Source organism: Natator depressus, chromosome 4, assembly GCF_965152275.1.
Source record: "Natator depressus isolate rNatDep1 chromosome 4, rNatDep2.hap1, whole genome shotgun sequence".
In the NCBI taxonomy this organism is placed as follows: Eukaryota; Metazoa; Chordata; order Testudines; family Cheloniidae; genus Natator; species Natator depressus.
The window spans coordinates 79,727,221-79,742,177 of NC_134237.1; the positions used below are offsets into that span (position 1 = coordinate 79,727,221).

General features: G+C 42.2%; 1 protein-coding gene across 3 annotated transcripts in view; it reads right to left on the bottom strand.

The window, feature by feature from the left end:
• ACSL1 (acyl-CoA synthetase long chain family member 1) overlaps positions 1-14,957 on the bottom strand; it is a 60,939-nt gene that overhangs the window by 25,362 nt on the left and 20,620 nt on the right. For all 3 annotated transcript variants that reach the window (XM_074951228.1, XM_074951226.1, XM_074951227.1), the window contains exons 3-8: positions 11,435-11,549; positions 10,922-10,986; positions 9,093-9,194; positions 4,591-4,690; positions 4,257-4,435; positions 92-124 (exon numbers count right to left, since the gene is read on the bottom strand). In XM_074951228.1, coding sequence (XP_074807329.1) covers positions 92-124; positions 4,257-4,435; positions 4,591-4,690; positions 9,093-9,194; positions 10,922-10,986; positions 11,435-11,549 — 594 coding nt within the window. The remainder of the gene's footprint in view (positions 1-91; positions 125-4,256; positions 4,436-4,590; positions 4,691-9,092; positions 9,195-10,921; positions 10,987-11,434; positions 11,550-14,957) is intronic.

Consider the following 14,957-nt stretch of genomic DNA (forward strand, 5'->3'; position numbering starts at 1 on the left):
AGAAGATGACACATTGATGCCTTACTTTGATCTAAAGACTGAAATTATAACTCGGGCAGATCAGTTCTCTTTTTGGTAGTTTGATACTTACCACAGGTTTTCGTCTGTGAGCTCTTCCCACCTCCTAAAAATTTAGGAGACAGACATGAGTAGGATAACCACATTTGCTTTAAAATATGTCCTATCACTATCCATTTCAGAACATTTGTCATTTAGACACCAAGCTAGTTACTTTTGACCATAAAGGAATAAAGTTTAACAGAACTTTAAGTGCCATATGCTTGTGCACCAGATAAGCAAACAGTGACCTGAAAATGCCCCTTCAAGAATACAACAGTAAATTTAGTGTCTTATTTATTAAGTATTAAGTAACCAAAGATCTGTGGAATAAGATTAAGCATAGTTTCCAATTTACATGTGGCAGAGGAGATAGGCATGTCACCTAAATTCTCAGTTTTATAACAACCAGTTCACACTCCTACTCTAATCTAGTGGACCATGGCATGTCTGTATTCAGCACGGTCAACCTTTAATGTAACAAAAGCCATTGTTGACATTTTCAAGAGAAAGTACCTTTTAGCATTGGTCCCAGATTATGACAGTCTTTATTTTTAAAGTCACCATTAATTCTGCACTTTGTTTTCAAAACAGACTCCTTATTTCACATGCTTCATCAATGCAGATGGGGCACTAACTTTTTAATCATTGTGTTACTGTCAGAGGTTACAGAAGACTTTAGCATCCAGTATCATGCCAATACCACCTTGAAGACAAATCCATTATTATAGCATGATGGTGCCCATGCTGTGGGCTTCAAGTATTACTGTTGAAGTGACTATTGTTTATGTATTAGAAAGATGCTCCCCTGGGACTTTTGAATGGAAGTGTTTGGGACAGCCTGTCACTACAAGGTGGGGAGCACCTTCTCCCCAACTGCCTCCCACTGTTTCCCTACACAAGTGCCAAAAGCTCTTACCAGCTTCCATTCCTTCCCTGCCAACACTGTAATGAAGCAGAGACGCTTCATTACTCATCAGGCTGTGGGAACTCCAGGGAGATCAAGATAGGAGTGACACATTAGGGGAGCTCCAAGCAGAGGAAACTTCATTGCAACCAGGGGGTGGGGTGGGTGGATTCTCAGCTATAGCCCAGCTTACAACAGCTTGGACTGTTTAATTTACACTAGCTGACAGCAGTCCCCTAGAGTACACACCATATGCCAGCTGGGGATAGCTAGAGCACGCTCCAGCCACTCTTCTCCATCCCCCATGCTCCCTACTCCAGAGTTTAGGAAGGGAGCTTGCAGGTGATTTCTGCTTCCTTTGCACCACAATGGGAATGGAGTAGGGCTTAGACTCTGCATCCCTATTTGGATTGTGGCCCCTTGTCATTTGAGATTTGTCTGATCCTGTGGCTAAAGAGGCTGACAAAAGTTCCAATATCTAGAAAAAGTAGAGCCTGAAGTTTTGTAAGGCATGCAGAGGAGCTCTCTTTGTAGGCAGGAAAGCTCTCCTGCCAAAAAAATAAAGCCACCCCCAACAAGGGGCAATAGTTTTGTCAGCAGGAGACCATCTCCTCCCAACAAAAACCACTGTCCACACTGGTGCTTACTGTTAAAAATGCAGTGTAGACATAGCCTTAGGACTGGTCTACACTGCGGGGGGGGCAGAAATCGACCTAAGATATACGTCAACTTCAGCTATGTTATTCTCGTAGCTGAAGTTGACGTATCTTAGGCAGACTTACCTCGCGTCCTCAAGGTGCAGGGTCGACTGCTGCCATTCCCCCAGTCGACTTCGCTTTCGCCTCTCGCTGCGGTGGAGTGCAGGAGTCGACAGCAGAGCCATCGGGGATAGATTTATCGCATCTACACTAGACATGATAAAATCGATCCCCGATAGATCTATCACTACCCGCCGATCCAATGGCTAGTGTTTACATACCCTTAGTCTCTGCACTGTTTTGCTTTTTAAAAATTAGAGATTTTAGGCTGTTTAGGTCAAGGTTTTTTGTGTTTTAATAAAGACTTAATGTGTTGGGAAAATGCACTTAACATTTCCATGGCCTACCACTTGTGACCATGTTAAAGCACATCTTAAGAAAAAGATATCATGGACAGGCAACTACACCATATTTACAAGACTGGATTGGATCAGGGCATTGCTATGAGATGGAGTGCCAACAGAAGTTTAGTACTACATTACTTATTCCTGGTAAGACCCAGGAGACTATGTTGATTGTATTGTATACTTTTCAGGGATAACTCTCAGTTGATACATTCTAATACTCCTCTTACATGCAGTGAGGACTGAATATTTTCCCCATTAATTGGGCAAATGCAGTTCAGACTTTTATCTTCCAAGGTATTGTGCACTTCAAGTTGTGGGCCATGTTTTTTAAAATTATATTATTAATTAAGCACTCAGTACCCAGCAGCTCCCACTGGGGACAAATGGGAGTGAATGATCACTTGGAGGAGGAAAATAAAAAGTTACCAGAAGGGCAATCTAGAAGCTACTGCCCTAGGACAGTTAAGCTTTCATAAAAGCAGCTTATTTGGAGTGTTACAAGCCACCAGCAATCCACTCTTTAAATAAAATTGCTTTTAAAGCACTAGAATTGCACTAGTCCTTAAGTAAAGGACTGGTTTTAGCATCCCAGGTTATTCTTTGGGTTTTGGACAAGTCGAGTTCAAACAGTCTCAGAATTATACCAGTTTCACCACTAATAAAAGCACTAAGAACTAGGTGTTTTGAAATATTATTGATGCCATGAAAGTTCACTATATCTAAGCAAGAAAAAAGTTTTACCCCACCCTCAAACATATGCAAGTAGCTGTTCCTTGGTAATGACCTCCACTGTTTTGTTATCTGTAAACCTTCACCAAAAGGAGGATGCATTTGCCCAGGAGTCTAATTGCAGCAAAGATTTTGGTTCAGTGAAATTCAGGAATTTACCTCAGTTAGTGAGGAACAAGGGGATCAAACATGTCACTTGGGAGTTAGATATCAGTAGTCTTGTCTTCACCAATTTTCCAGTTGAAGCCTGGTTAAATTTACAATTCTATAGTTTGACATGGAAAGATGTGCCACTTCTCTCAAATTCCACATCTGTAAACTGTTCATTTGAATAGACCATCTAGTCAGTAAAATGAAGTGTCACAAGTGCGCCTATGAGCCCTCACATTTTTTGTTTGAAGGATGCAAACTGCAGGCCTATCCCCAAATTCCGTACTTTGAAGTTTCACTGCCTCAATCAAAGCTCATTATGGCAGCCTGAAGCAGGGGAACAGTTATATACCTTTTGAATGTTTTATGGACTTCCAGATGATGGTCCTCCTAGAAAGCCAGTGTTCCACTTCAGTGTTCCATTGGCATTGTTTTGTGGGGCCAGTATAAATGGTTTAAAAATCCACCAAGACTGCTTCATGTTAAGTTTCCAGATCACTGAGCCAAGTTCAGTTGTGCTAAACTCCAGAAACAGTTTAGAAAAACTGATTCCCTCCCATTCTCTGTAGTAGGTAATTTGCTTTTATTCACCACTGCCTTAGATTCATAACTACTAAACTGATGAATCTACAGACGCCTGCTCCTCCCACCCCATGTTAGCATTCCTCAGAATGAGGCTGTACTAGATTCTTGACCTCAGGAGACGTGTACGACAGCTGAACCTTGTCCATTTACTAGCAGAGGCAGTAAGACTTAATTTAAGGTTTCAACTAGAAGATGGCACAGTGTTGGTGTTTGAGTACCAAATTGTCAGGGACACCTAGTCCATGACTATGTGCCCTGAACAAGATCAATACAAGTAGTTATTCTGTGTATAAACCCACCACCATTTGAGTTTTATTGCAGCTGGTACTTTATGAAATAGGACTAAGATAAAGGGATAGCAGAATTGTTTAGACAGCTCCTCTAGATGTAAATATTATGGTAAGATTTAGATTTTAGTGTTACCTTTGAACCAGTTTAACTAATTTTTGTATCCACCTTGGAAGTTATTTTGTAGACTCATTTAAGCCTTGTGAAACACTACTAGTGAATTGTTTACTTTTTAGAAAGGATGTACTGTGTAAACAGATGTCAAACACTCTCTTGGTCAAAGATCAAGATTTTGTAACCAGCCATCTGAACAGGATGAATTACTCTGCTGAATCCCCAACTCCCCACCCCTCTAGGGCACTTCACTGTACAACTATGGGTACAGAGGAGATACTGGGTGGAAACAGTAAAGTAGAGGAAGACTTCAGTGCTTACCTCCAGTTCTCTCAGGCTGAGAATTTCAACCCCACGCTTCTTCCCACGTTCTACGAGATCACTATCAAAGGATTCCATGATAACAATGGTGTTGAGGACTGGAGTTTCTCCCCTTTCCACATTATCCAGCAGAAGCTTGGCTTTGTCAGATTTGTCACAGAAAACCAGTGCTAAATCAGCTGAATTAGGAGAAGAGTGCTATTAGTAAAGTTTGACTTATTTAATTATTAGACCTGATCCAGACAGGTTTGTAACAGGGTCATTTTGAATAAGGCAACAATCATTTTTACCAGTCAGCCTGTCATCTGATATTTAGCTGCTGAAAGAGTCATACCTTTGTTCACAATATAACTGATTGCATCAGCTCCCAGCGTATCATAAAGTGGCACCACCACCATGGAGTAGGTGTAACACCCCTGCTCAATGAGAACCCACTGTAGAAAGAAAAGCACAAGTCAACAGCAGTTTACTAGTCCAAACAGCAGGGTACTAAGACTCCTGAACTGAGGGAACCTGATGTTAGCATACAAATAAAGAAATCTTCAGTTTGGAGATTTGATCAACAGGAGTTGCTTGTTCTTTTAACCGTCATTTGTTTACCCAGGAAGGCATAGTATAGGCTGGGGGTGGCCAACCTGTGGCTCTGGAGCCACATGAAGATGATCTTCAGAAGTTAATATGCGGCTCCTTGTATAGGCACTGACTCCGGGGGCTGGAGCTACAGGCGCCAACCTTCCAATGTGCTGGGGGTTGCTCACTGCTGAACCCCTGGCTCTGCCACAGGCCCTGCCCCCACTCCACCCCTTCCCACGCCCTCCCCTGAGCCTGCCATGCCCTAGTTCCTCTCCCTTTCCCCCCTCCCAGAGCCTCCTGCAAGCCACAAAACAGCTGATCAGGAGGTGCGGGGAGGCGCTGATGGGCAGGGCTGCCGGTGGGTGGGAGATGCTGGGAGCAGACTGAGGGGGCACTGCTGATGTATTACTGTGGCTCTTTGGCAATGTACATTGGTAAATTCTGGCTCCTTCTCAGGCTCAGGTTGCCACCCTGGTATAGGTGGTTAGTTTTCCAAAGGTACCAACAAGCAAGCTGGCCTACCAGTAGTTCTCAGTTATATGGTAACAGATACTAGTTCTGGACAAAAACCCACACATCCACCCAAGAAACAAAAAAGAGAAACAAAAACGTAAGTCCTTTTCTACTAGCTAGCTTCTCCTACATACCCTACATGCACCCATTCTATTCTGGTCTCCCTCCAGTTTCTTCCTTTTGATTCTACCTGTCCATGGGAGTGTGAACACAGGATTTCTACTCATTCAGTGCTTTTATTAGATTAACTTCAATCCCTGATACAGCACCCCTCTGTATGAACCATCACTGAAGTGCTTCAAGTGTCAACGCTGGTCACTTAGTGCAGTCGGATAGTGGCCGGGTGTGCAGGAGCCTCGAATATATTTGTCAAACTGATGCAAGCCAGTCTATAGACAGTTTTGTCTGAAGTGTACCACCAATAACCCAAATGCCATATGGTCACCTTTCCCTCTTGAAAAGGTGGGGTCTACTACTTTGGAGATGGAGATCTCACACACACACACACACCCCCCTTCTATAAGTAAAGTCCAAATGGGCAGAAAATCCCTAGTTAGTAAGGAACCATTCTGGAATATATGCAGAGCTAGATATGCCCTTTGGTTGGTGAGAAGCTCTCCACTGGCACTCAGACAGTTGCAAGTTGAAATGGGAAGAGAGTTTACTGGATAATTAGTTACATATCCCAGCAAGCACAATAGCTATTACAACTTTATGCCAAGTAATTTTGGCAGATAAGTTCCTAAAGCATCCTTGTATGAGGCAGTCATGCATTCAGAGGATTTCTATAAAAAAAACATAGGACAGTGAAAGTTGTTCACTAAAGAGAACCAGTTATATGTAATACCCATGTAGCTATGCCAAATTCTAGGATTTGAGACTACCATGAGATGAAAGTCTCCCTGGCTTTTGTGTGTGCCTAGAAACAGACAACTCAAGTCTTCCTTACTTTGAGTTTGTCACAAATTCTACAATATTGTAGGACTGAGAATTTAAGATCTGTAATGTTCACCAATTCCAGTTAGTGGTGAAAGCAGCAGGCATCTTTAAAATCTATCTGAAAATGGATCCATAATCCCAAAGGGCTCTCTAAGCTTTTACTCGAGCAATAAAATTGGAAAAAACCTCAGTGTTTTCAGAGGAAGTTAGCCAGTTACTTCATTGACCGAACAAGTGGTACCAAGTTTGTGTAACATTAAATTGGTTAATCCCCTAACATTTTGTTCTGCATTAAATACGCTACCAAGGTTGCTAAATCTCATGCCTCTTATGTTTGTTCACCTGATCCAGGAAAACTTCAAGTTTCCTATACTAATGGTACCACATATTTCCAGGCTGAACCAGACAAACCATGAGAATTTTTTTTTTGAAGGAGTGCATTTGATAAGTAAATTGCATCATCTTTCCATGCTCATGTTCCAGAAGTGTGCTTTTTGTAAAGTTCAGAATAATGACTCTTGACAGTTGACCCCAAGTTGCTCACGCAGTAGAGACAGTGTTCAGGCCTGCCTGCTAGATTGGCTTGTAAGACTATCAAACCATCTTGATAATAGCACCTGAATATTTTTGGACTGAGCATTACAACTTTATACCCACTGTTTAAACTTTTCTGAAAGTAGCCTCCATTTTAGTTGCTATGTTACCAGGTGCCTGTTACAGTGGATTTCAAGGTGTTATTGCACCAAATACTCCTGCACCAGAAGAATTCAAGCACCTTTGTGTTACAGAGATAATGGTGGAGAAAGTTTCCCCATCATACTCTGGAGTTACAGATGGATCTTCAGCTATAACCTTGAGTCCTGACACCAGTTCTTTGCTCTGAACAGGAGGAGGAGGATAGCTTGTACAGGCATAGAGACAAAATAAAGTGTTATATTTCAAAAGATTTCAAATTGGTAAGCTTTAAGTTTCTATAAAGAGATAATTTATATTCTGAAATAACTGAATATAAAGTTGCAAAATAGGGAGATTACAGTAGTTTGCAAGCATAAAAACCATCCGTTTGAGATAGCAGAAGCAATAGAAATGAAATCTATAATAAACTCATTTACTGGCAATATACTCAGTTTGAGCAAGGGTTTTTCCTGGGGGTTTCCCTCTAGTTATTTATTAGCGATTTTATATTTAGTATTCCCATAAACTGGTAATGTTTTGAGGACATTTGACTCAAAGGCCATGCCAGCTTCCTAAAAATTGGATGGGGGAGGTTTCACAGAAGTGTGATATGGAAGATACCAATATTTAAAATTGCTGGCTGAAGTGAACCTTTTCCATCTAACTGATGACCTAATTTAACAACAAATCACATACACCCATCCTTCAGGGACCAAAGTTACATGGCTCCAGGGTAGGCCTTGTATCTGATTTGTCCAAAGACATCAGGAGGTACTAAAAGGCAGAGAAGTGTAATTTATATGCCATAAAAAAGGGTAAGGCTCAGAAGCCTTTGGCTGGTGCAGCCATCTTCATTTACTGCTCCTGTACCCCAGCTAGTTAAAGGCTAGCTTGGGTACACCTATACTGCAAACAGCTGTAGCTCAAGTAGACATACATTGACTAATCCCCTTGAGGAGAGGAAGTTACGCTGCAAGGGTACTCCAGTTTTTGGCCATTCACCACCTATACTCAAGGAAGGTCTGCTAGTGAGAAGCACTATATCAAGAGACCATCACTCTGGCTCCTTCTCTCCCATTCATCGCCTATTCTAGCAGGATCCAGAAGACTAGAGCCAATGAGTTTGTAGAAACCTATCATTTTAAACATCTTATGATTTTTCCTATTAAAACTTGTTTTATTAGGTGGGAGATGTCCTAGCCTCTTTTCTCCTTAGTCTTAGGGGGTGAAATTGTGGCTGTGTGGACATCCATGAAGTCTATAGGAAAGTACTGGGGTCTGTGGGGAGGGGGAGAGAGAGAAGAGGGGGGAAAGCGTTCCCCAAGTTTTAAACAGCCTTAAATATTGTTTCAAGAGACACTAGAAGTGTTCCATGTTTAGAAGTCTTGAGACCGTCATTCCATATCTGCCAGTTGAACATACTATGCTTTGGAAAAGGACGGTGGGCTCACTTCAATGTAAGGTCCAAGACACTGCATTTAATAGAATAGAGCAGATTCTACACAGAAGTGGCAGGCATTTGGTAAGGTTGTAGTCCATGGTATTGCAGCATGAACAGACACTTGGATGCATCATAGCATTTAGTGTTTGGCTATGAGAGGTTAGCAGCTCTGGGGAATTGCTAAAAATCAGTTTCAAGATACTAGCAAGCACAAGTATGGCTTATAGTTTTATACACACACACACCATACTAAACAGATTTCTAAGCATTTTAGAAATTAATCCACACTCAAAATGAGATACCCAGTTTTAGAGGACAACAAACTAGCAAATTGTGGACATGAGGGATAAGTCTCCTCTCTGAAGTCGAGTGTTTAGTGGAAAAGGGTGAGGTGAGTTAGGTCCGCTGGGATTCCCTACATCTTTTGTAATTACCCCTTCCTTCTAGATGTGGCTCTAGTAAGAGTCTGTGCCAATGGGCCTGTCACAAGGAAGCAATAACTACTACACATTAGATGCCAAGCTTGGTTTCCTAGTTACAGCTGCCACATGTAGAATTGTAGGCCTCCATGATAGCACCCCTCTACCCCCGATGCATTTCTCTTACTAGGAGACTGGTACGCTATCCAATAGTTTCAGAATGTGAATGGGTCAGTTTCTTTTAAGTTTAACTTAACATGTTTTTCAGTTAGTTACCTCTAGTCTGTTTTGTGCAAAGATTCCTATGTACTGGTCTGGAGCTGGCTTGTAGCCTCTGTGGAGTAGTGCTGAACCCACATACTCTGCTCTCTCTGAGACCTGAAACGGAAAGCCAACTAAGGTTAACAGCAAACTCCTCAGCAACCACATCTCAATCAGTTGATCTTACACTGGGTATCGGGATTTAAAGTGCAGGCAGGAGAGAGTCTAGTAGGCCTTATTTTTGGCTGTTTCCATGACTTAGATGAGAGGCATTACAATAGCCATCAGTCAACCTACTCCAGTTGAACAGTAGAGCACAGCACAGTGGTTAACAGTTAATCACTTCAGGACACTATTCTTGAGGGCTCTCAGGTGGATATGACTGAAGCTGGACTCTGCACGTCTGCAGTCCACCCAAGGGATGCAATACTGGAATGATTTCAACTTCTAAGTTCTGCTTGATTCAGTCATGGAGATTGCATGTCATCCATCTAGTTCACTATTCAGATGAGCACTGAATGATACAAATCTTTCTCCAGTACTTGAAACTGGGTTCCCCTGGATAGCTGTTCCTTAAACCAGTTTTTCTGAGTTTTCTGTTCTAGTATCATGCCTACAGCCAAATCTCCACTGATTGGTCTAAAGTTGGACTCACCATCCTGGCCCTTTAATCTAGATTCACGCTACACAAGCATGTATACACCATGTGATTAAAGCACATGTGATAAAGAGCCACCATCCTATACTGTGAAGATGTCCATTAAAGGAAGGACTTTGATGGGCTCATCTTTCCTGAAGGAGGCCCTGCTTCCTCCAACTGAAAATTCTAGCATCTAGGAAGATTTTAGGGAGTGTAGCAGTACACTCTAGGAAAGCCTTATCACAAGTTTGGAGCCCATTAAAAAATATCAACTGGAGAGACAAGGAACCTCTCATAGTTCTAAACCTTAAGATGATGCAACGAGTTTTAGACTATAGTTTTAAAAAACTAACTGCTGTTCTAAAAGCTTTATGTTAGGGCCAGTCCACAGCTTTTGACATCTTTAGCAGTTATGTCAATAAGCATATCACTTCTTCCTATCTGCTACTTGCATTCTGTACATTCCCTCAACAATACTACATATCTGTTTTTTTTTGGAGAGTCTCACATTAGTTTTAAAGTTTAAATCCAGGGTTTTCCCAGTGTGGCGTTAATCATGTGTTTGCAACTGCTAGTTCTAAACCAGCAGGCTGATTGCAGTCTAATCAAGACACAGCTGTAGCCCATGTGACATTCTCAGGGCCACACAGGTAGTATATATATTTTGTGTGGGCCACATCCACACAACAGAGCTGCATATGTGGCCCACAATGGTAAATCGGTTGAGAACCACTGAGCTAGATGGACTGGTAAAAAGGGTGTCTACACAGCATCTGGAAAATGCTTCCTTTTGAATAGGTCAGAGCTATGGAATAGAGCTCTCAGGAACAGTCTTGAAGTGATTAACTTAAGATCAGATCTGAAGGGTTGTGCAGTGATTTGAAGTACCCCCAATAGTATCTGGGACTGTTCATACTCAGATTTATAGTTCTAAAATGCACAGGCTCCTGTGAAATGCTTTTCACTCCATTTCCCTTTTTATATTAGCTCTTGTCCCTAGAGTGCAGGGTCTTATTAGAATGACATTGTTAGAAATTATCTACTCGCAATATTTTTTGCGGGGTCACAGCAGCATGAATTTCAGATACTACTTGAAACAGCTGCAGAGTTACAAGATTTCTTACATCATTGGTATTATACTAATGGTCATACCAGGCGGGAAACCCAACTTGTTTTAAGATAGAGAACTAGAATGGCTGCTTACCTCTTTATAAGAGATCCATTCATATGGCTGATTTGGTTTTCTAACACCCAAACAGGGACCATTATCTTTGGGAGAGGAAAAAAATAATCTTGTAACAGTTATTCCAGTTTTGTTCAGGCTAGAACTCTGTTCTCTCCCTTTCAATTATTTGATACCTTAGCTGTTCAGTTCAGCTAGTTGCCTGTCAGGATTAGCCTTTAAGAGACTATCGGCCTCTGGTCTAGATCCCAATGGACATCTATAGAAGCCAAACCCACATTTGTTCCTGTTTGGTCAGTGTAGACTGACCAGAGCGTGCTCTAGGGTGGACTTTTCTTGCACAGCCCTGCTTCACATCAGATCACCAGTCTGTTTTGCTTTCCCGAGTTCTGAAACACTACCTTTGACCTCCTACTATGCTAGAGTATTATTTGTCTACTGAACAACAGGATAACATCTTATCCTGCAGCCTCACTTGTCTCAAACCCTACAAGTTGCTCTTGACAGCAAAGAGACTACTTTTTATAAACTTACTTGACACCTCCAAACCTCTTTGAAAGATTTCATAGACTGTTCTCACATCATCATAGTAATATGTCAACAGCTCATCACTATTAAGCAGGGATGATCTTCGAGCATGCTCACCACCCTAAAAAAAAAGTATATATGTTTATAGCTAGGAAGATTAATGACACATTGGAAGACAGGAATGACAACATGAAGATATTGGTGGCTAGTCTGAGATCGAAAATGTTTCAAAAGGGACGAGCAAGTTATGAAATCTAGAAAGATCTTCTCATGAGTCCCATCATTAAAAGTAACAGCAAGAATGAGGTAGCATAGGTGCACAAAGGGGCAGAATCTGGCCATGGCACACTTATTCTTTAAGAGCCCAGTATTTTAAAAAAAATAAATAAAACCCACACACACTAAGTGAAGTACACCATTTAGAAAAGCTAGTTCCTTCTAGCTTCCTCCCCTCTGGACACACTTGAGGAAAGAGTCAATGCACTTAAAGTTTGAGATCTTGTTTGCTTTTGTAAGCAAGCTTGCATTCATCTATTTTATAACACTGTTTAACAAGTCAACTCGAGAGAAGTTTTATTTTAAGAGATCCTCAGTAGTACCTCATTGAAGTCCATATTAGGTCACAAGAGCCACCTAACCAGAGCAGGAAGTAGGCTTTGAGCACCAGGTACAAGTTATTTAACCCTATTCCAGCATCCATAAGTTTGATTTTTACACTCCCTTTTTAAGGTACTCAGAACCAGTTGTCTGATCTAGGTTTTTATAGCCCACTAAACATATCTTGGAATTTAGGAAGCCTCATTTTTTCAAATATGCTGGCGTCTCCTGAGAGGAGAAGCTAGCAATTAACTTGAGAGTTCAAGTTCATAGCTTATTCTCCAGATTCATTCTACCACTTAAAAAATCCTACAGTATTTTTATTGATTGAGAATGCCTATTTAAGAAATTCAAGTTCTACATATGAGAATTATGCATGTTGCTCTCACCATCAGTGCAGCTCATCTCTATCTGAAAGACTCCAACTACCAAGTTGTTCACTGAACTAGACGGTCTGTTTTAAGATCACGGGTCACAACCCAGTACTGGGTCATGGAATGTAAGGCACTGGGTCGTGGTGGCTCTGGTCAGCACTGTCTACCGGACCACTAAAAGTCCTGTTGGTGGTGCTGCCCGGCTAAAGCAGACTAGTCCCTACCTGTTCTGACACTCTGCTGTACCCCCAGAAATGGCCAGCAGCAGGTCCAGCTCCTAGGCGGGGGGCCATGGGGCTCCATGTGCTACCCCTGCCCCAACACTGACTCCACACTCCCATTAGCCAGTTCCCAACCAATGAGAGCTGGGAGAGGGCAGTGCCTGTGGGAGAGCCATATGGAGCTGCTCGTGCACTTCTGCCTAGGAGGCAGACCTGCTGTTGGCTGCTTCCAGGGCCCCAACCCTATGCCCCAATCCTCTGCCCCAGCCCTGAGCCGCCCCCCCATATTAGAGCCCCTCCTGTACCCCAAACCTCTCATCCCCAGCCCCACCCCAGAGCCTGCATCCCCAGCCCAGAGCCCTGACCCACTCCTGCACCCCAATCCCCTTCCCCAGCCTGAGCCCCCCCAAACCCAGAGCCCCCTCCTGCACTCCAAACCCCTCACCCTGCAGCCCAACCCTCTGCCCTGAACCCCTCCCACACCCCAAACCCCTCATCCCCAGCTCTGTTGAGTTGCGGGCATCAATTTTCTTCAACTGGGTGGCCAGAAAAAAAGTTCGAAAACCACTGATCTACTTAGCTAAACACAGGATTTCAAGTAAGCTCTTAAATAGTAAGAGTGTTCAGAGCTGACACCTAGGCTTTATTGCCTAGCCAAATTTTGGACTAGTTGAATCAGTGCCTGTGTGGTATACACTGCATTTGGACTTCTACACATGGAATTGTTCACATATTAGTCTAGGCTTTTCCTCAAGGTCTATGGTATTCTCAATTGAGCACTGGGAGACAGTCAATTACCTAATTATGTACACTTTGCCAGTTCAAGGAAGAGGAAAATACAATTTATTAGATATACTAGCAATTCATCAGGGAGAGTTTTAATGGCAGAACAAATTACACTGGTTTAAGTCAAACTCTGTATGTTTACTGTACAGTTTCAGTGACACTCCTTCACTGTTAGACTGAAAATAAGTTTCTGAAGAATAAAGTCTCTTCACTTGACTTGCCCCTTCCAGACACTTAGTATTCCTATAGTGCCTAAGTTCAGAAGCATACTGGCATACTTAAGCCCTTTACTTACGCCACAAAAAGTACACATCACTAAGATTTCCTTTCCTCTGTACAAGCATAATAAGGCGGCTCACTGTACTGTATTCCATTTCAAATGGAGAGCTGTGTACTTGATACTCTTATTCAGGTTCACTGAAAACCTTAAAGCTTTTTCTTTTCAGCTATTTCAGTTTCTAGTTTTAGGAATTGAATAGCTTATGCAATAGGCTTCAGACACAGAAAATGGAACTCATGAATTTGTGCACACTCCTATTCCAAACACAAGAGCCAAATTTGTTTCATGGGACCCAGTAGAAAGTCCTGTGTTACCTAATCAGTCTGCTACAGGTTATTTGTGGAACATGACCTGAACTAAGTTGAACTGGAAGCTAAGCTAGAGTTCTAAAGGTTATATTACTGAAGTCGATTTAGGCACAGATCTCTATTTCATCTTAAATCTTGTCTACACAGTCAGTTTGCAGCAAGCTGGGGTGTGAATCTACCTCACACTCTAGCCAGCCATGGACTGCCTGTGTGTACCCTGCTGACATGCCTTAACAGTTCATTGGAAGTAGCTCAAACTTTAGCCATGGACTGCCTGGAGTAGATCAAAGTTTGAGCTACTCCCAATGAACTACACATCAGCAGGGTACACATAGGCCGTCCACAGCTGGCTAGTGTGTGGTGTAGATTCACATCCCAGCTTGCTGCAAGCTAGCTGTATGTAGACAAGCCCTCAGATTAAGTGTAGCAACTTCTTACTATACAGCAAATACAAGATGGGGAGATAAAAATCCTGCAGAATGGCCAACTCCACTCACAGTGTTTGAGAAGGACTCACTATAGTGACATGCAGTGGAAGTTTTAATGCCTGAAAATGTTGTGTCGTGAAGTCAAAGCATTGGCTTCTATTCTGCTTAAAACACAGGCATTTAGAATACTGACTCACAGGTGAAGTGGTACTACATGGCCCCTGGATATGTGTGCCCTTACTGAATACCTACAGGAGCCACGCATACTTTTGATCTATGGATTAACTCAGATTTGTCATTTGACACAGCAAGAGAGATGCTCCCACTTAAAATCACTGGTTTGTTTCCTGTTGACTAGGGTTGTATTTAAGATTAGCATGGTCACCATGAAACAAGATTGTATCTACATCAAGAGATGCTTGAGTTTGCATCCTCAAGAGCCAAGGAACTGTTCACCTTCAGTTTGCTTAAGAGGGAAGCACACTGGCAGGTAATTCTCAGCAGCAGTAGTGATTTCAACTGCCCAGAATGTACT